Source organism: Miniopterus schreibersii, assembly GCF_964146895.1.
Source record: "Miniopterus schreibersii genome assembly, chromosome: 2".
Classification (NCBI taxonomy): domain Eukaryota; kingdom Metazoa; phylum Chordata; class Mammalia; order Chiroptera; family Miniopteridae; genus Miniopterus; species Miniopterus schreibersii.
In genome coordinates, this window is record NC_138102.1 from 38,507,602 (window position 1) to 38,535,014 (window position 27,413).

The following is a 27,413-nucleotide window of genomic DNA, read 5'->3' on the forward strand; positions in this document are numbered from 1 at the left end:
CAGGCCTCTCCATGTACATGGGTGACACAGCTACTAGCAGTTATGGGTCATAGCCTTATAAGAAAGGAACGTGAAGTTTTCCTTTTCTAGCTCCAGAAAAAGAAAAAAATTCCCAAGGAAGAAAGCCAGTTGGCCTGACTTGGGCCATGAGCTTGTCTCTGGGTCAATACCTTTGGACACGCCATGGCATCTTTTGATTGGCTAGATTTAAGTCTGGTGCCCATTCTGAGGTGAGAGATGTGAAGACTATTACTAGAAAGTAGAGTGACAGAATAATCACCACCATATTTGGAACTGAGGATACCCACCGAAGTATGTTTAAAATGTGAACGCCATTTGCCTTATTTTTCTTGGTAGAATTAATGCTTGAGGAACAGCACTGTCTTAGCTGAATCATTTAGAGCTAACAACCGAATTATTAGCTCTTATACTTACTGATTAAACACTTTACGCTTTGATTATTTGATAGGAATCCTACAGTCATCTAGAAATTTATACTTTGCAAAGGCACAGATTTGTATCATGTGCCCATGAGGTTTGTTTGGGAATGAATTGTCAAGTACAAGAAGACTGGATCTCTTCCTAGATGTTCTCTAGTCACCCTTATTAGAGTCAATGACTGGCTTCATTCACTGGGCATAATATTTTCAATGTTCATCTATGTTATAACATGCACTGGTATTTTATTCCTTTTTATAAAATGTCAAGTAATATTCCACTTTAAGATCAGTAAACAAATGCAGTTAGAGCTTTACAAGTTCTGTGCCTGGTCTAGTGGTCATGCATATAGAAGACATTCAGTAAACGTGTTGAATGAATGAAAAATGCCCCTACTCTTTAATTTGTATGTTGCCTTAGGTTTTAAAAGTGCACTCACAACTTGTAAGGCTCACAATAACCCTATAGGAAGTAGGAAGAGTGAGGAATTCTGATTCTCATTTTGGAACTGAGAAAAATAAGGGTCAGAAAGGTTAGTTAGGTACTATGTGAAAAGTCTAGATTCCTGGTCACCTGGCTCGGCCAAATGCAGTCTTCTCTCTAAGTCAACACTGGTTCTCTGTAAATCTTTGAACAGTTGGGAGAGTGCTAACTATGATTCTGAGAAATTACAGGGACTAGAGAGAGTGGTCTGGGGCAGTCTGACAAACAAAGGCACTAGACTTCTAACTTTAGTAAGCAAATTCTTCATCTTTGAAGTAGAACTGGTAGCTGAACATTTACAGGGCTGGAAAATTTAGGGAGATTCAAAGAGAACTTTGAATCAGGGAAGGGCTGATTATTTAGGTTTATAGATTGCATTATCTGAGAAAGAGCTAACAAAATAGGTAATTGAATAATCATAGTTTTCTTACAATATTCAGTTCTAATTGTCTTCCTTTTTGTAATAGAAATTCTCAAACATACATGAAATATCAAGAAAATAGTATAACAGGGGAGGTGGGAGAGCAGAATGAAAGAAGATGAAGAGAATAGCCATAGAACATTATATGCATAGGCCATGAACACAGACAACAGTGTGGTTAGGGCCAGAGGGAGGGGAGGGCAGGGCCTGGGTAGAGGGCAGCAAAGGGGGGGCATCTGTAATAATGTCAACAATAAAAATTAAAAAAGAGAAAATAGTATAATAAACCTCCATCACCCATCACTTAAAAATTACCAACAATTTGCCATCCTTATACGTTTGACTTATAAAAAATGTTTGAATACAGTCAGGCTTTCTTTAAAAATCATTTCCCCTGCAGTTTTATTGAGGTATAACTGACAATTAAAAATTGAATATATTTACGATGCACAACCTCATGACTCACTGTACATATACAATGTGAACTATTCACAACCAAGCTAGTAAACATATCCATCACTTAGCATCCTAACCATTTCCCTTTTTTATGTTGAGAACACTCAAAACTTACACTTTCAGCAAACTTCAAATACACACCATTGTCAACTGTATGCACATTGCTGCAAACCAGTTGTGTAGAACTTACTCATCCTGCATAACTGAAACCATTTTAGCCAAGGCACGTGGGTAATTATCAAAGAATAATAATCTTGTTGTAAACATCACGACCTTGTATCCCTTGATCTTTCCTTTTGGGTTGAAGGGAAGAGAAGCTGCCGAGGACACAAAATAACTGAAGACTTAGGAGTGGGGAGTCCAAGATAATGTTCATTCAGTCCTAGGATCATTCAGCCAGGGGGTTCTAGGCACTTTTCATGCGCACTGACCATCCACAGGCGGGACAGACCGCGCTGGCCTCGGGCTTTCTGGAGTCTCAATCGGGTGGGTTTCATCATTTGCTGACTCTAAGACCTTGGAAGAGTTTTGTTCTTGAGCCTCATTTCTCATCTATAAAGTAGGGATAATTCCTTCTTGATTCGGGCATTATTACAGCTAAAAATGAGGTAAGGTCCCCAAGAAGTGCACATAACCGGTGTTTTGAAACTTGTGTTCCATCTGCTACTGTTGTTGCGCTGGGTTCCGAGAGCACGACGGGGGAAATCGGAAGGCGGCCCCTCCCCCACTTTCCGTCGCGGTCTAAGGGCAGCAAAGAGCGCCCCGAGGTCCTCGCTGGGGACGGCGCAGCAGCGAGCCGTCGGAGCCTGCCCCCACCGGCGGCGAGCTTCGTCTTCCAAATCCTCGCCTTCGTGTAACCTTGTCACCTTTCTTTCCGCGCCGCGGCTCCACACAATCATCTGTGCGCAGCCCTGCGGGTGTCGAGGTCACGCGCTGCCCTCAGGGTGAGGACCTCCCCCGCACCCTCGCTCGGCCCGAGGACGGGGCGCGCCCCGGGCGGCGGGCCGAGGCCACCGGCGGCTCTCTCCGTCGGCCGAGGCCGCGGCCCAGGGGGCGTTTCGCAGCCGGCGCCGCCCCTCCCTGCCTCTGGGTCGGAGCCTCGGCTCGGGGCACGAACTCCGGTCGAGTTAGCGGTCAGGTGCGGGCACGTGGGCGCCGCGGCTCTGGGTCCTGCGTGCCCGCCGCCCGCCTCTCCGTCTCATCCAACCGCCCCGGGGCTGCGCCTCGCACCTGCGCGCGGCTCGCGGCTCGCGGCAGCGTCGGCCCGGCCCCCACGCCGCCCGCGGACTCCGCCGCCTCGCGGCTCCCGACTGCCCGCTCCAGGCGGCGGCGGCGGGAGCAGCAGCCGCGGCGGCGCTGCCGGGCAGCGGAGGCGGGGAGGGGGCGGGCCGCCGGCGCCGCGCTCCCGGAAGCGGGTGTTCCTCTGGCTCCAGCGAGCGGCGCGGACCGGCGTGGCGGCCAGAGCGCTAGCATCCCCGCCCGCGCCTCCAGGAGCAGCGGGAACGGCGCCGCCGCCCGAGCAGCGCCGCCCCAGCTCTCGGCCGCCCGGCTGGCAAGATGTTGCCGGTGTACCCGGAGGTGAAGCCCAACCCGCTGCAGGGCGCCAACCTCTGCTCGCGCGTGTTCTTCTGGTGAGCGCCTCCCCGGAGCGGGGACTCCCCGCCGCCGCGCGCGCCGGCGCCTGCGGGGGTGGGGGCCGAGGGTCTCGGCGAGGGGGCGCTTCCGCCCCCGCTTCTTGCTGGTGTGGGGCCCCGCGCCTCCGCAGCGTGGTTCCCGCCTGCGCGGGGCGCGCGGGAGCAGGCCCGGGAGGGGGGCCCGGGGTCCCGGCGGCGGCGCCCCTGCGCCTCCCGCTGCTGCCGCTCGCGGCCCCGCCAGCCTCCCGAGCCTGGGAGGAGAACGGAGGTCGCCTAGCGGAAGAACGGACTGACCCCCCCCCCCCCCACACCTTAGCGGGCTTCCCCCCACGGCTCTGAGCTAAAGCTGCACCCTTTTCTTTCTTTCTGTGAACAGCTTCCTTGATCTAATTTCAGCCAGCGCAAAATTAGTGCCCTGGACCTTTGCCATGTCCCCATAATGTCCCCACGTCTTCCGATATTCCTTACTTGTGACAGCCAAGTTCCAGCTCCGCCCGGCTCACCCCGTGTCGGTGACCGTGCCTCTGTCTCACCTCGCTCTCTTCTCGTGTGTGGTTCTCACTGTGTGCCTAGTACCTAGCTGTGGCAGCTTTCATGTGCATAAACACACCTTATCATTTATTTAATGAATGGAGACACTTGAACACGGCTTGCGTGTCCCTGGGACACACCTAGCCGTGACTGGAGTGCGTCTTTGACCTGCTCCTTTCCGATTGCGAATCTTTCTTCCACCTCTGAGGACTGCTCCGGGGCGCACCGGGACCTCTAGCCTAGAGAAACAGCCCAGGGTCTTGATGCAAGTGGCTCTGCCTGGGAGTCCTATGGTCTTAGAACCACTGGCGGGTCTCTGAGCTGGGAGGGAACACACAGGTGAAAAGCGGCCCACAGAGGTGAAGCTCTTAAGTTTTCCTTCTAGCAGCTGGGACTATGAACTAGGTGGGCCTGATCTTTGGACTTTAATCACACTTTATTGATTGTTAGATCTTTTGTTTCTCAACCCTAACTGCCCTTTCATCTTTCCCACATATTCTGATACTTCCTTTTTTTTTTTTCCCTCCCCAGTGGGAAAACCTAAGGGATTTCAAGGGGATCCTTCTACACTTGTTTTGGTTGTGATGTGTTCAGTGTGTATGGAAATATCTCTTGGCTGTTTGGTCACCCTTCTCTTAATGAAAGGGAGAAGTAGAGAAGGAATATGTCTGTGGTTACTATAAATTACAGTGAAGTAGGCAAACATCTCCTTAACTTCAGTCAGGGCAAGACACTTTGGAAGCACTTCCTATTTGTGGATTTTGGAAATGTTTGTATGTGGAAATGGGAAGGTGAGCACTTCTCATTAGTGACTTGAGTAGGCATCCATTTCTGGTTTCCCTGCTGAAGGGGAAGGGACAGTTACCTCTGTTCTACCCCTGAAGGCACTGAAGCAGAGAGAGATTGAGTGAGTTGCCAAGGATGACACAGCTAGTAAGTGGTGGAGCAGCATCCCACACAGGCAGTCTGGTGTCTCAACTTCTGTTCCAAATCACTGTACTGAGCTGCTTCTATTGGGACCCTTGTTCATAAATATGTGGAGAAGGCTGTTCTAAATTCACCTTCGTTCTTGTAGGCTGGAGTTTCTTAAAGTTATTGCTGTTGGAGATGATTCACAGGAAACATCTATTATCCTGCTTTAGGGCAACTGTTCTCAAAGTATGGCACCCACACCTGTATCATCCACATCACCAGGGAGCTTGTTAGATATGCAAGTTCTCCCGAACCCATTCCACATCAGTTCTGTAAAAGTGGAAACTCTGGAAACTCTGGGGAATGGAGTGGGGTGGGGTTTAAACCAGTGCTACAGGTAATTCTCTTGGAAGGTTGAGACTGACTTGCTGCTTTAAGCTACTCCTCCCATTGTCATTCCAGTATTATAGTTTTAAAAAAGGGGTAAGTCTTTGTGAAGTCAGTTGTTGACCACAATTGCCATCTTGTATTTATTTACCTTCAGCAGTTTGATGAATTTTAAAGTCTGAGGTACCTTAATGATTTTTCTTGTGTACCCCACTGGCTGCAGGCGGAAAGCTGAAATGAGCCCAGCCAGGAGGAAGTGCTGCCTGGAGACAAGGCCCACCTTGTAGAGAACAACCAAGTTTTCAACTTCTCAAATTTCATCTGCTTTCTAGACTTGTGAACTGGTAGATACTTCTCTTAAAGATGCCAATAACTAGTTCACTGTCTTGTATACATATGACCTCCAGGGTTTTGGTGTTTTCATAGCACATTTGGACTTGGGATCTAAGAGGAGTTGTACATCATAGGCTATTGGTAATTGTGGATTTTCGAAAAGAATATATAGATATTTTCTATTTCTGTGAGACATTTAAAATTATAGAAAAAGAAGAAAGGAAGTAAGGATGACTTATTTCTCTTAGCCAAGTACACCTGCTGATGTGTTGGTGGTCTCTTAGTCTTTCCTCTAAACCTATGCACACCTGTACATGCACACACACATCTTTTCTATAAAACTAGTTTTGATCCTGATCCCTGATTTCCTGTGGGTAACATTTCTTTATGGCATTAATCTTCAAACGTGCTATTTAATAACTGCAGTCTCTTACTTTTATTGAACACAGTTTGTTTCTGTGTATTATGTTGTAATGCACATCCATGTTCACATATTTTCATGCATCTTTTCTTTTTCAATATTCCTAGAAGTAGAGTAACTGGTGAAAAGCCAAATTGTTTTCCAACAGGATTTGACCTCTCAATAGCAGTGTATGTGCTTACTTCATCGTCAACTTTGAGTACCTGAGTAAAAAAAAATTTTTTTTATGGACTCATAGAGAACAGACTGACAGCTGTCAGGAGGGAGGGGGTTGTGGGGCTGGGTGAAAAAGGTGAAGGCATTAAGCAAAACAAAAACCAAACCAAACCAAAACAAAACAAAACAAGAAATGTCATAGTCACAGACAACAGTGTGGTGATTACCAGAGGGAAAGGCGAGTGGGGGAAGGTAAAAGAGGGTAAGGGCGGGGGGGGGGGGAAATAAATGATGGAAGGAAACTTGACTTCAGATGTTGAACACACAATACAATATACAGATGATGTGCTACAGAATATATAATTTTATTAACCAATGTCGCCCCAGCAAATTCCAATTTTTTTTTCTAAGACTTTAAAAATAATACCAGTTTTAATTTGAATTTATTTGAATCATAGTGAAGGAACTTTTTAATGTTTATTGACCATTTATTTGTTGTTGTTTTTTCCTGTGAGGCCCTTATATATTTGAGATAACTTGTAATGGGGCTTAGGATATTTTTCCAGATTTCTTTTTGTCTCTTAATTTAGTTTAGAGGTTTTAAAATTTATGTACCATTCATTATACTGAGATTTTGTAATGTTTTCTTAAAATCCCAGGCCACTCTAAATCTACATAAGCATTTTAGCTTTATTGTTTCTTTTCTAACAATGGCACCTGGGATTTCTTTTACTATTTGATATAAGATAGGCCCCAATTTTTTTCCCCCTAAACAGCCCATTTCCCCATCATGGTTTATTGAATAATTCTTCCTCTTCCCTATTATTGGAAATAAGTGGCAAAGCTTGTGAATTGTGTCCAGCTGGGCACTAGATTGCCCATTCCCCTGAGACTCCCTGGTGACGGTCCTCTCCCCTAATGGACAGGGGGTGTGTGTGTGTGTGATGTATTCTCTGCTCTGTATTCCCCTGCCCACCCTTATCCCAGAGGTCAGCAGGTTCGGGGTAGCAGCACAGGACCTGTTCCCAGAGACGGGGATTGGAGGGCCTGGGCCAGATGCCCCTGGCCGACTGGAGAGTGGTTAAATCTTCCATCCCCTGACACTGGCTCAGAAAAGCGAATGCTGCTGTGGAGACTGCCACTGGCATCAGAACACACTCTCTGGAGACTTCGCAGAGAAAGCTGATGACGTGAGGGGGAAACGCAGAAGGCTGAGTGCTAGGATGGCTTAGAGAGGTTGGTTGTAATCGGCGCTCTATATATTGATTGTGAATGCATAGAAATGTTTAATTTTAAACTAGGATTTTTGCCCCATTTTCAGAATACCTCATGTTAATCTCCTTGTTGTTTATAACAGTAGGAAATCCAAATGTAGGTGGAAGCTGGGGGAGCTTTCCAGGGCTCTTTCCCTGGCCTCAGCTTAAGGTTTAATTTGATGAGTTTTGGCAATTTTATATAATAACTCCAACCCAAGCATTTTGTAGGACACCCCAAAGGTGTATTAAAATTTACTATGTCCCTACTAAGTCCCTGCAGTGAAATAAACAATGTAACACATTTTACAAGTTTATCTCCTATTGTTTAATCTTGATATAGAGATATATATATATATATATTCTTTGGTCTTTATCCTTACAGTCCTGCATCTGGTCAGCCTGGGAGGTGTTAACTAGTGTCCATTCAGATGTATCAAGTGGTAATTTGTTTTTCTGACCCCTCCAGGGGACTCCGCTGTCTCCTTGTGTATCTCCTAGGGGATATCTGCTCTGTGGGGTGTGGAGCGCAGAGGCTTCTTGTATAGTGTGAGCCTTTATTCTAAGTCTCACCTGTCAGTTTTCATTGGGACCTGGGAGCCCTGTCCCTCTTACCATGAGGATGCTCCTGTGGGTTTCCTCTTTGTGTAAGCTCTAAGCCCCTGCAGGTATTTTGTGTTTCTGTGTTGATGAATAGCATAGTATTACAGGTAGATGCCAATAGTGGCAGTTCGGGTAAGTCTGAGCTTTGGAACAGGGTGGACCGCAGGTTTTATCTTCGGCCCTGTAAATTCTGTGTGGCTACATGCAAGTGATCTCTGAGCCTTGAAATTGGGAGACTGGAGGTGATGGTAAATGCAACTCATCCAGTCCAGAGTCAAGGCCTCATATGGCCAGGGGATGTCTGAAGTCAGAAAGGTAAGTGTTAGATCCATTTAAAGATGAATCCTCATATCTCTTTATCTATACAGGCATACCCTGTTTTATTTGGCTTCCCTTTATTCTTCACAGATGTTGCATTTTTTATAAATTGAAGACAACCCTCCACCAGCAAATGATTATGGCCCACTTTATCATAGTGGTTTGGAACCAAACCCACAATATCTCTGGGTATGCTTGTGTTATGTACATACATAGAAATAACTGAAAATGGAAGTCAGCAGGGGATAAACTTAATACTTTCTTCAGATATTCAAACTCACGTTTACCTACTTCAGCAGTATTTTCTGATATGCCGTTAAAAATGCAGATGCAGACTGCTCTTCGTCCATCCCCCCAGATGTTTTGGTTGTGGTAGGTCTGGGTGGAATGTGGAGACATGTGTTTTAAGTTACTTAAGGGCACTTATGCAGGCAGTCCTCAGAAATGGATCCATTTAGATAACAGTGCTGATAATCACTAACATCTATTAACTGCTTAGTATGGGTTTAGAATTTGCTCACTGTTTTACATTTAATAATATCTCTTTTAATCCTCAAACAATGGTATGAGGCGGGCATCTTGTGAATACTTATTTCACAAATGAAGAAATCCAGGTCTAGAGAGGCTGGGCAACTTGTCAGGAGCCTCATACCTAGCAGGTCACAGGGCCCAGCTGGGATTCCGCTCACATCCTTAGCACATCTGGAAGCCGGCAGTACTCTCGGGCTCCTGTCTGCCTGACTCCAGCTCTGACAGGTAAATGTTGGTTGACCAAATAAAAAAGTGAATATGCTGACTTTATCCAGCAGACATTTCAAAGTCATGTTAGTGAATGAACATGCTCTTTACATATGCATACATCTGAAGCGTGTTTTCCTGTGTTTCATTATGCTGCCTCCTGAATTGCTATGTGAGTTTTTGGCATCTCTATCCATCCAGTTTTTAGGATGTGAACCTGTCAGTTGTTCACCCTCATCTGCTGACATCAAATCCTATTAATTCAGCTTTAAACATGCCCTTGGAGTGAGTTATTCATTTATTCAGCAAAGATTTCCTGACCACAAGTGTGTGGAATCCACAGGGAAGGAAACACACTAAGATGCCTGCTTTCCTGGGGCTTTGTATCCCTGCCCACCTCTGCTCCCACCTCAGCTTACACTCTTGGCTTCCCTTCCTTCCAGTGGGTCTTACGGCTATCATTGTTCCTCTTAAAAGTTCGTGCCATCTCCTGCTTAAAAACTTCTTGCTGTTCTCAAGAGTAATTCTTTAGCATGGCATTCAGGATCCTGCAGAAGTTGCTTTCTGAGCCTCATCTTCCATCATTTCTCACCCAACTGGATTTTTTGATGAGGTGAGGCAGCTCTTGTAAGTATTCTGCCTTTTCAGGGCCATCACAGCCAGGATTGGGATGCTGACTGATACGAGGCAGCTGCCTGTGAGCCGCTGGGTTACCGGGGTCATGGGAGTAAGTGCGACAGAGTGGCTGATGCCCATTTGGCCTCCCAGCTCCATTGCCACAGGCACACTTCGACCACACTGAGCCCTAGTCCATGTTGGGTGTAGAGGAGCCGTGCTCCATCTGAAGCTAGCTTGCCTGGGTGTAAATCTGAGATCTGCTACTTACCTGACCATGGGCAAGTTTCCTCATCTGGAAAATGAGAATAATCACAATACCCATCTTATAGGGTTGTTGAGAGCATTAAATGAACCACACACTGGTAAGACATTTAGAATAGTGTCTGGCAGATAGTAAGCAGTAAATAAATATGAAAAGAAAGCTGTGCCACCTTCCTTTTGTTACTTAGCAGTAGTCCATTTTCCAGATAGGTTAAAAATGTAAATTTCTGAGTCTCATTCCTTACCCATAACATCATAATCTCGGGGCTGGGGTGGGGGGAGGAGGTGGCATCGTGAAATCTGAAATTTTAAACAAGCTTCCTGGGTGATTCAGGTACTGAGGGTTGGGAACCACTTTTCTCACGTCTTCGCCCTCAAAGTCCATTTCTACTTGACAGCACAATAGGAGGCCAAGGGAACTCTTTCAACCTCTCTGTGGTTTAGATTATTCATTCAGCAAGCATTCCTGTGCCGCCTTTGTTGCCTGGTTTAAATTCATAAAAATAGCAATCTCTGGAAGAGCTCATAGTCTAGTAGGGGAGGCGCTCACTGTCCTAGTTATGTAAATAATGCTAGCTGCTGGAAAAAAGCAAGCCCCAAATCTTAGTGGTTTAGTTTAAAACAACAACAGCAACAAGAACACACCTTTATGCACGTGTTATAGTCCGTTTTGGGTCGGCCAGAGTGGGGAACCACACCAAACACTCAGTAGCTGGGCTTTATGTATCTTATGGTTTGGTGCTTGGGTCGTGTCTGTTGAGTTCTCTCTATTCTTCTGGAAAGGGGTTGTATATGTTCCAGTCTTGCATGACACACATCATTTACCCTCACATCCTGTCGGCCAGCTCTTGGTCACCTCTGACCATACTGGGGGCTAGAAAATGTGGTCCTTATGGCCAGCGGTCTGCTGCAGGAATTGATCACAACACACTGGGGTGTGTGCTATAGTAGAGGCGTAAGTAAGGTGTACACCAGTGGAGGGTTTCGAGGAGCAGTTGAACCGAGAAGGTGGAGAATCATCCCAGGGAAGGGATGACATGTACAGGATGAAAAACTGTGGAAAAGGGCTGGCATGTCCTGAGAACAGAAGTGTTGTGGACGCCTCTGAAACTGCCCCTCCCTGCCACTTTCATACAGTCATTTAAGGTCGCACTCCTCCCTTATTTCATATAAATCTAAATGCTCACTTTCAGACTTCACTTCTCCCTTCTCCCCGGACCTGTACTTGAACACCTGTAACCCCTCTGGTTTCTGGGTTGCTCCTTATTTGTCTCCTGGTTTCATGGCCAGGTCTGTGCTGGCCTCTTTGTGGGGCTAGTCCCCATCTGCTCTTTTCTTTCAGGCCAGTTCCTGTCTGCCCTATGGTCAGTGTCATGAATTTATAGGTCAGAAGGGAGAGATCTTTTAGTTCATACTCAATACCGGAATCCCTTCCAGACATTGTATAACGGGAAAATTTACTGCTTTATGCCTTTATATTAAAATGCCAGAAGTATTTTGTATTGAGCCACAGTTTTCTCTCCGGGCATTTTCTACTCATCTGTATCTCCTTTTTAATTTTTTTTTTTTTGTCAACGCACAGCAAGTTGACTCTCCCACTTCATATGGGTGGCCTGGTATCAAAGACAACTGTCATGGACCCATTAAACCTTGTCTTTCAGAGAGTGGTCTTCAGTTCCATGCTGCCTTTAAATGGCAGAGTTTTCAGACCATCTTCCATTTGGTTGAGCTGAATGCTCTTTAATTTATCATGTATTTATTCTAATGTGGCATCTATAACTGGGCATAGTATTTCAGGCTTGATCTGGCCAGAGATAATGTTTTAATTATGACTTTGACAATGTAACAAATAGTTTTGAGTGCTTGCTGCATTCCAGGTAATGTTCTAGACCAGGAGTTGGTAAACTGACCCACTGGTCAAATCCAGACTACTGTCTGTTTTTGTGAATCAAGTTTTATTAGAACACAGCCTTGCTTATTCATTTATATATTGTCTATAGGCAGAGGTGAGTAGTTGCAAGAGACTATGACCTGCAAAGCCTAAAATATTTATGCCCTAGCTCTTCAAATGTTTGCCCACCTCTCTTCTAGACGTTTGGGATACAGCAGTAAGTAAAAGAGATAACAGTCCCTCCCTTCAGGGAACTTAAATTCTAGTGAGAGAACAAATAATAAGTGAGATAAATAAGTAAAATGTAGTATGTTAGTTATGAGTGCTAAGGAGGAAAAATAAGGCAGGTAAAGAGGTTAGGAGTGAGTGTGTGTATGGGGAAGGGAGATGACAGTTTTAAACAGGGTGGCCAGGGAGAGCTTCATAGAGGTGAGTGAGAAGGTAAGGAATGGCCAGTGTAAGAGAAGAGATCTTGAGGACTCTGTTGGCCATTGGAGGACTTCGGCTTTATTGGAATGAAGTGGGAGCACTGAAAAGCTTTGAGAAGAGCTGTGACATGGTCTGCTAAGTATTTAATAAGATCAGTTTGGTTGCTGTGCTGAGGATAGAGGGATAGACTAAAGAAAGTCATGGGCAGATAGATGCAGGGAGACTAGCAGGAGATTTCACAGTATTTCAGGCAGTTGATGGTAGTGGCTTTGACCACAATGGTGGGAGAGGGGCTGTGGTGAGTAGTTGGATTCAGGGAAGAGCTTATTTGAAAGTGAAGCTGAGGGTCTTCGATGCTAGATGGGGTGTGGGACTTGAGGGGAAGAGAGGGTTGTCTCCATGGGTTTGGCCTCAGTTCCTGAAAGGATGGAGTCACCATTTGGTGAGATGCTGAAGCCTGCAGGAGGAATGGGTTGGAGAAGACCAGGAGTTTGGTTTTAACCATGTTAAGTTTGAGATGCCTGCTACACATTCAAGTGGAGAGGTTGAGTAGGCAGTTGATCATGAATTGGCACAGGGAAGAAGTCTGGGCTGGAGATGAAATTTGGGCATCAGCAGCAATGCATACAGTTGAGATATATTGGACACACAGTCAACTGACCTCACAGTCTATGGGGGTGTATGCCCAAACTGCTCTTTATCCCTATTTAAGTTCATTTTGTTTATGTCAAAGCTTAGTATCTCATTGTTGCCTATTGAAAGTTATTTGAAAGCTTTTGTAGCACTAGAAAGGGCAGGTCCTGGAGCTCTCTTCCAGGTTGTGGCCAGTCTGCTAATGAACACCGTGTGGGCAGTAGATTAACTTGTCTGTAGGTATTGGGAGAGGTCGTGCCATTGTGTCTTATGGGAGTCCAGAGGTGTTCTACCTTCCGGGCAGCCATTCTGAAACCCTACAAAGAAAAGAACTGAGGTAAGTTTGGCATGATTTCCTCTTAATGAACACAAGCTGGCTCTTGTCTTTCCTAAATATACTCGCAAATTGCCTCTTTCAAACGACTGATGTGTATGATTTCTTTTACGCTTGCTAGCTCTGTTTTGTCTAAGTTCTAATTAGTTAATACTTAGCAGTTTCTCAGCCCTCACTATGATTGAATTTTACCAGGGCAGCCATAAAATATAAGCACCTGGTCCCTCTGTAGTTTGAATCATCTCTGGGGGTGGAACACCGGCATCAGTATTTTTAAAAGGTTTCCTATGAGGTGCACAATGAAGAATAAGAACCACTGAATAAAGGTCTCACGCATTTCTTTGCATATTTCCATTTTTCTGGCCAAGGGTTCTGAACTGCTGCCATCCTCACCCCTTTTCAGGTTTCTTTGAAAGCATATGGCTTATTCATCCCTAGTGGGAAGGAAGGGGGCTTGCTGTGTGCAGATATCCTAAAGATACTTGGTGCTGGAATCCATATGGTAACCTGTTGTGGCAGCTGGCTTTGTCCTCAGTTACCCCAGTAGGACATAATGGAGCCCTGAATTGAGTCAGGTCTGACAAATTGTAGAGCGTGAGCTTCAGCTTCCATGTCACTGTGTTTTATGTCCTTACCTGGTCAGACAAGGATGCCTAGATTCATTGAGTTTATGAGGGTAATTGAATGGAAATCTCACACGTGTCAATTAAAAGCTCATGAATCTAAAATTGCTCACCTAATAAACTGTTTTTATTTGCAGACTTTTAGTGTGTTTTATTGGTTAGGATGTGACTGATTATGTCATAAATCCAGTTGGCTACTTTTAATGTCTCCTGTTGAAGTGATCCTTCACCAGCTGGGCAGTGTACACCCTTCTCTCCTTCCCTCTCCTCCCTCTCCTCCCTGCCCTCCCCCCCCCTCCTTCCCCACCTCTCTCTTTTGATGGTTTGAAAGGAAAGGTGCTGTCCTGTTTTAAATTAGTAAAAGGGAGACTTATAAGTGGCCTAAAACTTTAGGCTGGGCTGTGACAGAATCTGAATGTTGCATTTATACGAATTCTGAGTATTCGTTGAGCAACACAGTTTGTTCACCTGTAGAATAGATAATGCATTCTTAATAGATGTTACCTGGTATAGTCCTGATAAGTGACTGCTACATATTCAGCCCTCAGTAAATGGGTACAGTGGGGATTACTGCAAAATTCACTATTTTATTATGTTTTTTGTTTTGTTTTAAATGATCAAGTGTTGAGTCTTCATTCATGTGACTTTTAAAAAACTAAATTGGTTGCTCTTTGAAGGCAGAAACCAGTGTCTTACATCTTTATCTCTCAGCACCTAGCTGAGCATCTCAAACTTAATAGGTGTATTCAGTGACTTTAAGTTACTGCGTTAGTCTTTTCAGGTTCCTCTCAAAGCATGAGAATGGCTGGCACAGTGGGGCTTATTCATCCCTGTGGGGACTCAGCAAATGCTTGATGAGGAAGGGGGCTTGTTTGTGCACAGATCTTGGAGATACTCATCTTTGGACCTTTTTAGTGACCCCTTTTCTAATTTGGAATTGCTGACACTTGAACCTTAGGTAGGAGCAAGCTGGGTATTATGGAGAGAGTGTCAGACTGGAGTCAGAAGATCCAGGTCTTGCACTTATTTGCCGCGACCTCAGGCAAGACACTTAACCTCTCTGGGCTTTGGTATCCTCTTCTGCAAGTTGGGAAAATTAAACCTACTCACGGTGTATTCCAAAAATTATATTTTAAGTGTAATAAGCGAATAAAGTTCTATACACTTATTTTCCTCCTCCACTTACAACCAAGCAGAGCAAGTCAGCAGGCAGTAATGTGCAAATAGTGCAGTATGTAATACCCATCTCTGATGGATGGAGAAGTGACCTGTTAGTAACTGTCCCAAATTAAGATCTATTAAAAAAAAAAAAAAGCAACAAAGAGAAATGTAAGAACTAAGAACTGGGTCACTATTGGTGGAAGCACTTTGGAAATTGTAAGGTGGTATTAGTACGTCTGCCAGGAGTCACCTGGGAATCAGTTTCACGGAGGAGCACTGGCTGAAGCTGCTCAAGTCAGCTCCCGGCAGCTTCCCTCTTTCCTAGATCTCACACTTCTGACCTGGACAGCTGTGAGAATGGATTTCTGTTGTTTAAGCGCCCCCATCTGTAGCACTTTATTAGGGTAGCCCGAGCAGCTAAAACAACCACTTGGCCCCTTGGAAGTATTTGTTGAAGTTGGTGTCATTGCTCAGAGCTGCTTTGTACTGTAGTTGCCCTTTATTAGACTGAACTCACCAAGGATTCTGACCCCACAGCCTTACCCTCTAGTTGACCTGCTCATTATAGACATGCCTCCTCATGTTTTTTGAATTGACTTCAGGAAAGTCCGTAAAACTCTTCAGAGATAGAGCTAATCCTCATAAACCCTTCAGAGTGCTTTCCCTAGGAGGAGAGCATTCTGTCCTTGAACGGGCAGTCGGGGGCATTCCAGTATAATTCTTGCTATTGAAAATGGATCACTCATTGTTGCTGTTGGTTCCCAGCCCCAGGTAGGTGCAGCTTGGCCTAAGGCTGTCCAGGGTAAGCTGTTCTGTTCTTTGAGGCTATGAGGTAACTCAAACTCATGCTTTGAACTTTTTCTTTATCAGTATACATGCAAATTTACCAAACTATTTTGCTTTTGGGAAAAACCCATGCAAGCCCTTAGTGTATCCTGGATTAATAGCCAAAAAAAAAAAAAAAAAGATGGCTTTATTGTCCTCCCAGGCAAACTCAAAATCTCCTTTTGTCTCCCACTTTAGAATATAATGTAGTCCAAATTTTTCCTTAAGACAGAACTTTTAAAAAGAAACTTAGTCCCTTTGAGTAAGCCAAGTTAGGATCTCCCTCCTTCCCTTCTCTCCCCGTCCCTCCCTTGAGTGGACTTGGCCCGTCTCTGCTGGGAGCCACTCTGAGTGAACTGAAGGTCTGGAAGGGAAATTCCGCAGGCCGTCTTTCCTCCCGGTCGTCCTTGTCCCTGTTCCTTGGGAGGGATTCCTTTCCTGTAACGGAGGCACATTTTCTAAGAAACCCTTCCAGGAAGGATGAGGTGCAGCAGGAAGGAATGCTGCTGTGAGAGCAGCCTGCTCACAAACATGGGAAAGGGACTTTAATCCCCTTTGATTTTGGGAATTGGCGTTTCTATGGAGGACAGAGGGGTGTCAACACTGGCTACTGCTGAGTGTCTAGGATCCTGGGAGAGGCGGTGTGAGGCCAGCGAGGGGCAGGCTCAGCCATCCAGTTTCCCCGTCAGCTCAGGTTAATGCTCTTGGAAAGCTTTGCTTTAAGAAGTTGGTGACAGGCGGGAAACAGAGGCTCAGGCAGGTTGAAGTAAACTAGCCAGGGCCGCACAAAGGTCTGGTTCAAAGCCTAAGCTACGTGGTTTCCTCTCTCTCGCATATTTAGATTGGATTCCTGGCAAGCTCTTTTAGGAAGTAAGAGGTGGGCGTGAACACCTTGTATGCTGAAGGACTGACTGTGCCAAGCATGTTCAGAATGTAGGCATGAGTGAGGCTAGTGTGTCTTTCCAGGGTGGTGGCCACGGGGCAGGAAACCAGGCAGTGGCCTTAGCTGGGCCCTGTGGCTTTGGGGAGCTGGGGAGTTTGGACTGAGGTCCCACCACACTTCCTGCCGGTTCTGTACTCACTTCCTCAGCCCTCTTTCTGCCTCATGCTCCTGCTGTCTCCTAGGTTCTCTTGAACTCTCTCTTCTCTCCCCACTCCCCCCTCAGAAAGTGAGCCCCATTTACTGGTTTCTGCAAAAATCCACGCACAGTGACGTTTGGTGATTTTTGAAGATTTTGGTTTATTATCAGGAGGAGGATCTTGTCCCCGCTCCTCTATCTTTCTCTCTCAGCTCCCCTCCCTCTCTGAAGCCAGAGGCAGTGTCCCCCTCATCTTGGCTACAGCCATTCTGACCATTCCAGGACCTGCTGAGACTTTCATGAACAGTTTTCTACCATATTATGCAAATTCCTATAAGCAAGGAAGAATGCTATTGTATCTATGGTTAACATTTATAAACAGTTTGTCCACTGTGGCCACTTTCATTCCCTCCAGCTGAGGGAACTGAGATGCAGAGAAGTTATTGCCTCCAGCTAAGGGAATTGAGGCGCAGAGGTTAAATTTCATTCCAAAGCGAAATTACTTAGTAAAAATGGAGGAAGGCCGGGCTGTCTGATTCCCAGCTTCAAATGTTGAAAGTCCCCTGCGAAGGCGGAGGAGGGAGTTACATTCAGATGCGTTTGCTGGAGGAGGCGGAGTGATCCAGGAAAGGCTGCGTGGAACAGGTGGTGCTTGTAAAACTCCATTGTATTTTAGTTTGTGCAGAAATTCTCCTGTCCTTAAACCCCTCAGGAATTGTTACCTCTAAGAGCAAATCTCACTATGGATGATTTCTTTTTCTAGGTTTAGCAATCTGGTGTCTGTGCAGGCCCAGTCTTTATTTCTGAAGTGTCCCCTGGTTCCTGACAGATTGTAGCATTTGGTTAGATTGTAGAGAAAGGGGTTTGTGTTCATTATATCTGGGCCTCCTAGCAGGTTCTCTGTGTTGTACTCATCTTTTTATTTGGGAAGGAAATGATTTCGTGTAGCAGCCTCCCTCCCACCACTCCCCTCAAAAAGGAAGGAAAAAACCATACCTTGATTTGATATGCAATCAGAGTAATAGTAAAAATTTTTATTGCCCAAGGTCATAGAGATCTTCTCAGTTAAAACACACACACACACACTTTTTTTTTTTTTTTTACCTGTACCAGGTGGCTCTAACTTCACCTCTTATCACATTGTAATTATTAATATCACTCCATTTTATTCCTAAGAGTGTCTTAGGTTGAATAATATATAACGTAACATTATCACTCTGAGTTCAAGTTCATATTCCATAAAATATGTCACTTCCCCCAGCCATGGAGCATGCGCAGGAATTGTGCACAAGGTGATGTCAATATCTGCTAAAATTTTATCAAGAGTAATGGGTAGTGAATACCTATTACTATCCGTACGTGAGGGTGTATTCTTAGAACACAACCCTCGACCTGTGCTTTGTATGTGAAAGCTCCAGGGAGAGTGTATGGTTCTTAGGGTGGCTCCTGGCAAGCCAGGCAGTAGGAGCCTGAGGTGGTTGGTCTACCAGGCTGCTGGAGCTGGGGGAACGTTGACAGTTACTGGGAATGTCTCTCATTTCTGGCCCAGTTCGTGTGGCTGGAGGAACCATACCTAAAGGGGCTCCTGAAGAGATGTGTGAGTCTAGAGAAAGCAGCTGTCAGTAAGCACTTAGCTTCAGAGGTATGAGGCAGGGAGAGCAAGATGAGGGGGCCTCAGTCAGCTTTCCGGGGACCAGGGAAGTCCTGGGTGCAGAAGCTGGAATGCCCCTGAGATGACACAGATCCTCACTGTATTGGCTAGCTCAGATGATAAGCTCATCCCAGTGCTTTTGGGGTGGGCTGAGGACTCTGAGGGGACTGGGTAGCTCCTCCGTACCCTTGGGGTCTGCTGAGATGGGCAGAGGCCGAGGAAGCCAGTCCCTTGGGTGAGTTTGCACTCTAGGTGACTCTCGGCTGATGAACAGCTGTGTGATCTTGGTCCAGTTCCAATCTGAGCCAGTTTTTTTATTCGTCAGTTTTTTATTGTTCACCCTGTGAGTAGGGTGGAAGATATTAGACGCATTTGCTCTTTTGCTCCAGGACCTGAAGCCCAGACACCTCTCTCCCAGGTTCCCTGGTTCACTCCCTTCTACAGGACATTCTTTCATGATCTCTGCAGATTTACAGGGGAATACTTCCTATTGCAAGCTTTTTGTGTAAGTGCTTTAGCCTTAGGGCTTCTGCACTTGCTGATACATCTCTGCTTGAAACACACTGACTCTGCTCTTGATTTTTGAATCTTGGGCCACACCTGGCCTCCTCCGGGAGCTCTGCCTCGTCACCCCATCTAAAATAGCTGGCCCCACCCTCAGCCATGTCTCTCTCTCTCTCTCTCTCTCTCTCTCTCTCTCTCTATCTATCTATCTATCTATCTATCTATCTATCATCATCATCTATCATCTATCTATCATCTATCATCTATCATCATCTGTCATCAATCATCTATCTACTATCTATCATCTGTCTATCATCTATCTGTCTGTCTGTCTGTCTATCATCTATCATCTATCATCTCTCTCCTCACCCAAGGATATGTTTATTGATTTTAGAGAGAGAGGAAGTGGGGAGGAGAGAGAGAGAGAGAGACAGAAAGAGAGACATTGATTGGTTGCCTCCTGCCCCACCACAATCAGGGAATGAACCCACAACCTAGGTATGTGCCCTGACCGGGAACTGAACCCACCATCTTTTGGTGTACAGGACAACGCTGCAACAGCTGAGCCCCCTGGCCAGGGTGCCACACCTCTGTGTTATATTTTCTGTGGTTGATATCATTGTTTTGAACCTGCCTTTTTATTTGCTTGTCTTCTCCCTTCCCTTCCTGAGTGTGAGGCCCGTTAGGGAGAACCTGTCTGTGGCTCAGAACCTACAAAGAGTGCCATTACCTGGTGGGCAAGTGCTTACGAGTTGATTTGAATTAGTGAATGTTATAGTTCCTGTTTTTACAGTCCTATTGTTAAGATTCCTCGTTACAAAAAAAGAAAAAAGTGAGCTGTGGGTTGTATCCTTTTTTTTTTTTTAAAAAAAATCAAGGTGCTAATAATGCACATGCTGTGGTCTGAGGGCCGCTTTGTGGGGATGAGGGAGGAAGACCTCATTTGGCTTTTCCCTTTTGGAGGGAGAACAAGGAGGTGGCTCTTGGGTTACAGCTGGGTATGGGGGGTTGCCCTTCACCATTCTTAACCCTTTTGGGGTATGCGGGAGTGGGGTGGTCTGTCTTCCCTTCATCCGCCACTTCTGAGGAGGTGACCTCCGCCGAGGGCGGAGGAACAGAGAGGTTTTTCTGGGAGGGAATTGGATTAGCGTGAAAACGTCGGTCAGGGCCCTGGGGTTGGTTTAGGACTCTGGGGAGACAGGACAGGCATGGAGCTGGAATGACAGGCTGCCTGTAAAATATCACCACATAGCATTCTCTTCACTGACAAAACCTGTTTGTGTTGTTTTCAGTTGCTTTTTTCTTCACCTCTGCATGCTTTTTTAAAGCCAGTGGAGAAGATACCAAGATTATTAGGAAAGCTGTTTTAGCAGGTCCTAAGATTCACTATGGAGTTTTCCTTCTTGATTTACTTATGACCAAAAAAGCCCTTTAATAGACTCTGTACAGAGGCTTTTCAAAGAACGTATTTGTTCTTTCTGAGTATACAGCTATTCAAGCTGAGGGTTGGTATGACCATAATTGACCTAATGCTTCGAAGAATGAAATGGTTCAGCCGGAATTTTCCTAAAATTTGTCCCATTGACATAGTATTGCCCAAATAGAAAAGTGTATGACTTAGAATTAGCTTTTCCTCCTTAACTCTGGATAGCAGGCAGAAAAGTAATTACATTTTAAATTGGTGTTAACCGTTTTAGAAAGCTCTTCTCAATATTGTGTGTAAAATTTGGTGCCCTGGTCTTATATTTTTTGGTACAAATTGTTTTTGCTTGTCAGAATGTGGCCCACAAGTTCTGTATTCCAAGTCTTCAGTCACTGCCGAGAGCTCTAACAGTTGCCTGGAAGAGAGATGGACTGTATAGTCAGTCATAAAGAGGACTGATTTGGTGTGGAAGAGTGGTTTCATGTTTTTGAAGCCAGCAGGGGTACTGGGGATTTTTCTGTTACACTTTCACTTCTGCCTCAGGGCTGCAAGGCCTTGGTGTGTTTTCTTCATAGAGCTTAAGCAATCTCAGTTATTAGCTCATGGGTGGATATTTACCGGAAATATGAACTCAAACCAGTGCTTATTAATGTAACCCTTTTGCCATTTCTTTTAAGAATGTAGGGTGGTGACATTATTAAAATTAAATCAGTAACCAGCCTCAACAAATTTAATAGTTATTTACTAAACCACAGCGGTGTAACCGTCTCCAGCCTCATACCATTTGCCAAAAAATAACATTGGCGTGTAGGGCCACCTAGGCCAGGGGCTGAAATCTCTGTCAGAATGTTCCCTGTGGGGCCTTAAATATTGAAAGTTATGGTAGACACTACAAGGGATCACCTTGCTGTATGCTGATCTAGAGAGAAATCTGATGGCCAGGCCAGAGGAGAAAGGAGGTTGGGCAGAAAATGAGAAGCTGAAGCAGGCTTGTTGAGAAAAACATGGAGCCAGTTGGAAGAGGCATTGGAGAGAGCAAGAAGTTCCATGGTGCTAAACCAAAGTCTTGGGATCCTCAACTTTCCGTGGACCACAAGGAACTACACCAGTGGGAGTGTTGCCTTTAATTTTAACTTTCTGTACTTTCAATGACCTACTCCTGCAGGGAGTTGAAGGCACCACTTGACTATGACAGGTGGTCATGAAGAGTCATGACCCCAAGGGAAGGGACCAGGAACCGAAGGAAGCAATAACAGAGGATGTTATTCAGGACTTCACACCTGAGCCAAGCTGACAGCTGCAGTGAGGCTGGGCAAGGTGGAATAGTATCCTGAAATTCGCTCCTGCCTTGCAGGAGGACCTAGATTGTCAAAGTTGGAAGAATCATCAGGAAAAGAAAATGTCCAAGAATTTTAGCACATATGCTCTCTGCTTGGAGACCGGAAATATATGTGCTGCCGAAGCGAGCACAAGGAGACTGGAAATAAAGGTTTGGAAGTTTTGAGGAAATTCCAAATGAGTAGGGATCTTGTTATGAATAAATTGATTGCAGTAGATTCATCTTCCTGAATTTTTATGGCTAAATACCTGTTTGTCTTGTCTTTTGAGGACCTAAAATAAGTGCAGTCACATATTTGGTGTATTTATTATTTTTGTGTCAAGTAGCAAGCATTTAGGTTTGCCAAGCACATACATTTTTATTATACTAGGCACTTTAGGGAAATGCAGTAAGTGAAAACAGCCTGTGGCCTTGTGGGGCTTATAGTCCACTGAAAGTAGAGGGGATTGATATAGATTTCACATCTGACTATGAAATTTGTGGATATTTCAGCAGAGGCTCTGCTGGAAAATGCTTTTTTCTCTGCCTTTGAAAAGGTTTTTCATCTCAGGTACTTGAGATTTATCTTCCTGCACCTCTGTGAGTACATCCAACAATTTAGATTTCTCATGAATTCAAATTCAAGTGGCTTTTTCTTAGAGTTTGTGGGCCAGTGCTTGCAAACAGAGATCTTGAGTGGGTGGGAGCTTCTTGGATGTTTAACCCATTTCTCAGGCTTTTGACTAATGGTAACTGAAGCCTGAGGGAATGCAGTTTCCATCGTCCATTTCATGCAAAGCCGAAGCCATGTCACTCTGTGTGCTCTGTTTCTGTTAGGCCCCATGTCTGTTATGTAAATAAAAGAGGAACATACAATTAACTTAAACTTTAAACTCAAGTAAGTTCCCCTGCATACCAGAGCGGCTCAAAGTGTCCTTGGGGTTACCACCAAGTTCTCATCTGCTTCTTGCAAATTTGGGACAAACATGGTGCTATTTGTATACAGGTTTTATAAACACCAGACTGCTGGGATATTGAGGGCTGAGGTGATGGAAATAGTTGCTGAGGTTTTATAGGCTAATAACCTGTTAATCATAACTGTGGTCTTGGAGAGTAAACAACTTCCTTATGGGCTTCTGTGGAAGAACAGCATGGCAGGTGGGGCCTGTGTGAACCCAAGGCCCACATGTGACCTTGTCCTCTCCTCCTGGGCCAGTGGTCACTGTTCCCGTGCTGTGGCAGTGACTGCCTTTGGAGATCTCACTGTTTACACTCCGTCTCTGACTCAGGGTGGCAGATACTGTTTCTGATAGAACCCAGCCAGCTCCTATCACATTGCACACACTTATGTAATCTTTCTGCAGCTGTCTCTGCATTCATTTGCTAGCTGCACTTTAAAACTGGAGTTAATCATAGGTCTGAGTTAAACTTTGTTATAGGTCAAGAGAGAAAGGCCAGCTGGCTATTTCTGCTTGGGTCTTTTTTGGTGTTTCTTCCACTGCTCATCATATGACCACCGTCTCTGAGCATCAGGAATGAGAACCTCTTTGGTGGGTGGCTCTACCTAGAGACTTGCTACCCCAAGTGTGGTCTGCAGACCAGGCACATTGCCATCGCCTAGAGTGTGGGAGTCATGCAGAGTCTCAGGCCTGTCCCAGACTTAGTGAATCAGAATTTGCAGTTTAACAAGATCTCCAGGTGATTTGTATGCAAGGACCTAGGCCAGACTCCTGTTGTGGTCTGCTTGGTTGAAGCTGGGTTGCTGCCCCTTTCAGGTTCTAACGTTGGGAAGCAGAGAGTGTGGGGGAGGTGTGCTCATGGTTCTAAGGCCTGGGCCTTTCATGTGAGTGGCACACATCTCTTCCCCTTCACTGTAGTGTGGCCTCACCTAACTGCAAGGAGAGCTGAGTAATAGAGTCAAACCATGTGTGAGGAGGAATAAGGGCGAAGGAAGGACCAGATGCACAAATGGGCCAAGGAATGGATTAAGTGAGCTAAGCTGTGGGTGTGGTTCATCAGTCAGTATTGTCTACCTTTCCTTTCCCTATACCTTTTCAGTGTTTTTTTCTTAATAACTATAAAATTAAAAGATTAAAAAAGTATACTCATTGCTGATTAGAGAAAAAGTTGCTAATTTTATTTCTAATGATGGATAACGCCAATATTAATAGTTGGGTGACTGTCACTCTTATAGAGAATATACCCAACATTCTTATCAAATACCTAACATCTGAGACCTTTACAGGTATGGATTTCACCCCAGCCTTCCTCCTTCCCCCTTTCCCTTTATGATGGAAAATGACAAGTAAATGTAAATATACATATTATACATAAAGTATAATAAACACCTGATAACTCATCTGTGTCAACAATTACCAACTCATGGCCAGTCCTGCCTTAACTACTCACTTCCTGTCCTGGATAGGAAATGTACATTTTTTTGCAAGTCTGGTGATGCAAGAAGACTAGTGCCATGGGATGATGTCCCCCAAAAGCCATGATTACACTCCAGTGCCTGGTATCTCAAAATGTGACTGTATTTGGAAATAGGGCCTTTAAAGAGGTGATCGCATTAAAATGAGGACCTTAGGGTGGCCCGTAATCCAGTTTGACTGGTGTCCAGTTTGGACACACAGACACCAGGAGTACATGAACACAGAGGACAGGCCATCTGCAAGCCTGAGAGAGGGTCCTCAGGGGAAACCAACACTGCTGACACCTTGATCTTGGACTTCCAGCTTCCAGAACTATGGAATTTTATGATGGCAGCTCTAACAAAGAAATACAAATGGTAGTTCATTGCTGTTTTTTTCAAGGGAGTATAGCAAAATGCACTTTTGTTAAGTCACCGTACACATTTGTTATGTAATTTTCACAAGTATTTCTAAGAAACGGTTAATATATGACTGCATGCACACACACACATACACACAGTTAAATTATCTGTTGTACATCTCACTTAATGTTGCAATTTTTTTTAACTTTTTTGTTATAAAACAGTCATAGAATATTATATAAAACAAAGGCATAGCTTAGAGAATTAGTATAAGGTTAGCACCCTTGTAGCCACCACCCAGGCCACTATATAAGATTTTACCAGCTCCCTACTGCAGAGTGTCCTGTCCCCAAAAGAACTAAAACTCAACTTCAAACTCTTCATGGTTTATATTTTTTTAAATCTTCATCGGTATACTTATAGTATATTTCTTTTATTTTTGGTAGTTTTAATTAGTCTGTGCATACTCTTGATGGGTTCACGATTTGCTTTTTAAAATGCAATATTATTAATATAAACAATACCTTTTGGTAATCCAGGTCCTATGTTTGTCTTTTAAAACAGCTCTAAAATATTCCATCATGTTAATAATTTCAGCCATTTATATAAAAGTTTGGCTACATTTTAAAGTAGTATTTTGAGTATCATTGCCTGGACTGATTAATTCTTCAGTTCTGAACCATGTAGTAATCATTCATCCTAAGAATCATTCAGCACCTTCTCTGCCCCAGGTAGTAGCCAAGGCACTGGGGAGAGAAAGTGGTGTCTTCTTTCACAAGATTTAAAGCGTGGTTCTGTGGAGTAAATTTCTACAAGTTAAATTTCCGAGGCAAAGGATATGCCGACTTTGTGGTTTAATGAAATATGCCTATCTTGTAAATGTATCTGTCTTAACTCCTAGCCAGGCCAATATTGAAATGACACCCCCCCCCCCCCCCCATACATGCAAACTATTGGGGCTGCCATGGTACCTTCGAGTTACTCTGATTCCCAGCAAGGCCGATTGTTTCCCAGCACGATTTACTATTGGATTTTCTGAGTATGTCGGCTGTTTATCTCCAACGGCCATTTAACCAGTGAGGCAGGTCCAAGTACTCGCCTTACAGGTGTCCCTGACTTGAATCCTGCCTTCTTCACTAGGGTCGCCCCAGGCACTCACATTCCCTCCATCGAGAGCTCTTCTACTTCTTACTTGTCGATTTCCACGGCTGTCTGGAGCCTTAGCCCTGCTCCTTCCACTTCCTCTGAGCCAGTCAGTGGTTGGTTGGACTGGCGGGCATGAGGGGACACCAGTGACTGGGGCCTGTGTTCCTGTTCAGCAGCTGGTCAGCTAGGCAGTGTCCTAAATCTCTGCTTCCCTGCCCGTCCTCAGGCATCTACTATAGCTAAATTCTAGGGGGAGGGAGGGATCTTTGACCTACCCTTTTCAATCTGCCTCAGACCAGATAGCCTGGGTTTTTGGCTCTAGTTTAGTCATTTAACTGACCTTGACATCTTAGGCCAGTTTTTCTTCCTGGGGCTCATGGGCTGTACTAGATTTTCCAAGGTATGTTCTAGCTCTAACTTCCTTTGACTGAATAATCATTTACCACCCATATTGGTATGACTGTCTTTTCTAGAAGCCTGATTCTGCATGTGGTGTCAAATCCACGAGGAGTGCTTATTTAAAATGCAGATTCTTTGTCTGGATTTATTTTTAATGAGCTTCTCAGGTGATTTTATTGCAGATTAAAATGTGAGAATTACATCCTATAGTTAAAGCGTGTGGCCACAAGGTGAGGAGGGAGCTTTGAAGACATTCCCAGTCTTTTCCTTCAGTGCTGGCAGCAGTGTTCATAGTGATAGTGATGGGCTGGTGAGCTCCAGGTCTAAGACTGTAGTTTCATGTTAACTGAGGTGAGGTCAGGCAGGCTACAGATTTGGGGGTTCCCAAACCCCCTCAGGTTTAATTCACTAGAATGATGCACCAAACACAATTACAGTTTTATATTGGCAAACACATACAAATTGGAATCAGTCAAGGGGAGGGAGTCACACAGGGTGAGGTCCAGAGCTTCTATTGGGGTTTCATTATATAGGTGTTATTGATTGATTCATTAGCCATATGATTGATCTCCATCTCCATCCCTGCTTCAGTGAAATTGGACTGATATCACATGGTTCAAAAGCCCAGCCCTCTTAACCATGTGATTGGTTTTTCTGGTGGGGCCAGCCCCATCCTGAGGCATCTGTTACTATAAACTCTAGGGGACACCATGAGTCACCTTGTTAGCATAAACCATCAGGGCCCACGGTCATTTGGGAAATTCCATGGATTTAGAGGCACTGGGACAAAGCCCAGGAACTAGAGACAAATACCAGCCAAAGTGTTTTCCCCCCAGCTGTATTGAGGTACAGTTGACAAAATTGTAAAATATTTAAAGTGTACAATGTGATGATTTGATATATGTATACATAGTGAAAGGATTCCCCCATCAAGCTAATTAGCGCATCTACCACCTCACATATTTACCCTTTTTAGGACGAGAATATTTACGTTCTATTCTCAGCAGATTTCAGTTACACAATACAGTATTATCAACTGTAGTCACACCTTGTAGTCCTGTAATACATTAAATCCTTAAACGTATTTATTTTATAGCTGAAAGTATGTACCCTTTTACCAAACTTCCTCCCCTCCCCTCAAGCCTTGGTAACCACTTTCCTGTTCTTTCTATGAATATGACTTTTTAATTTTTAAAGCTTCTACTTTTAACTGATAGCATACAGTATTTGTCTGGCTTATTTCACATAGCATAATGCC

General features: G+C 44.7%; 1 protein-coding gene across 2 annotated transcripts in view; it reads left to right on the forward strand.

Moving 5' to 3' along the window:
- Window positions 1–3,166: 3,166 nt before the first annotated feature.
- The window catches only part of ABCC4 (ATP binding cassette subfamily C member 4 (PEL blood group)), a 222,748-nt gene continuing 198,501 nt past the window's right edge, over window positions 3,167–27,413 (forward strand). Inside the window, exon 1 of one of the 2 annotated variants that reach the window (XM_081130988.1) lies at window positions 3,167–3,429. In XM_081130988.1, coding sequence (XP_080987114.1) covers window positions 3,356–3,429 — 74 coding nt within the window. In that variant the 5' untranslated portion in view covers window positions 3,167–3,355. The remainder of the gene's footprint in view (window positions 3,430–27,413) is intronic. The other variant, XM_081130989.1, reaches the window with a different exon arrangement.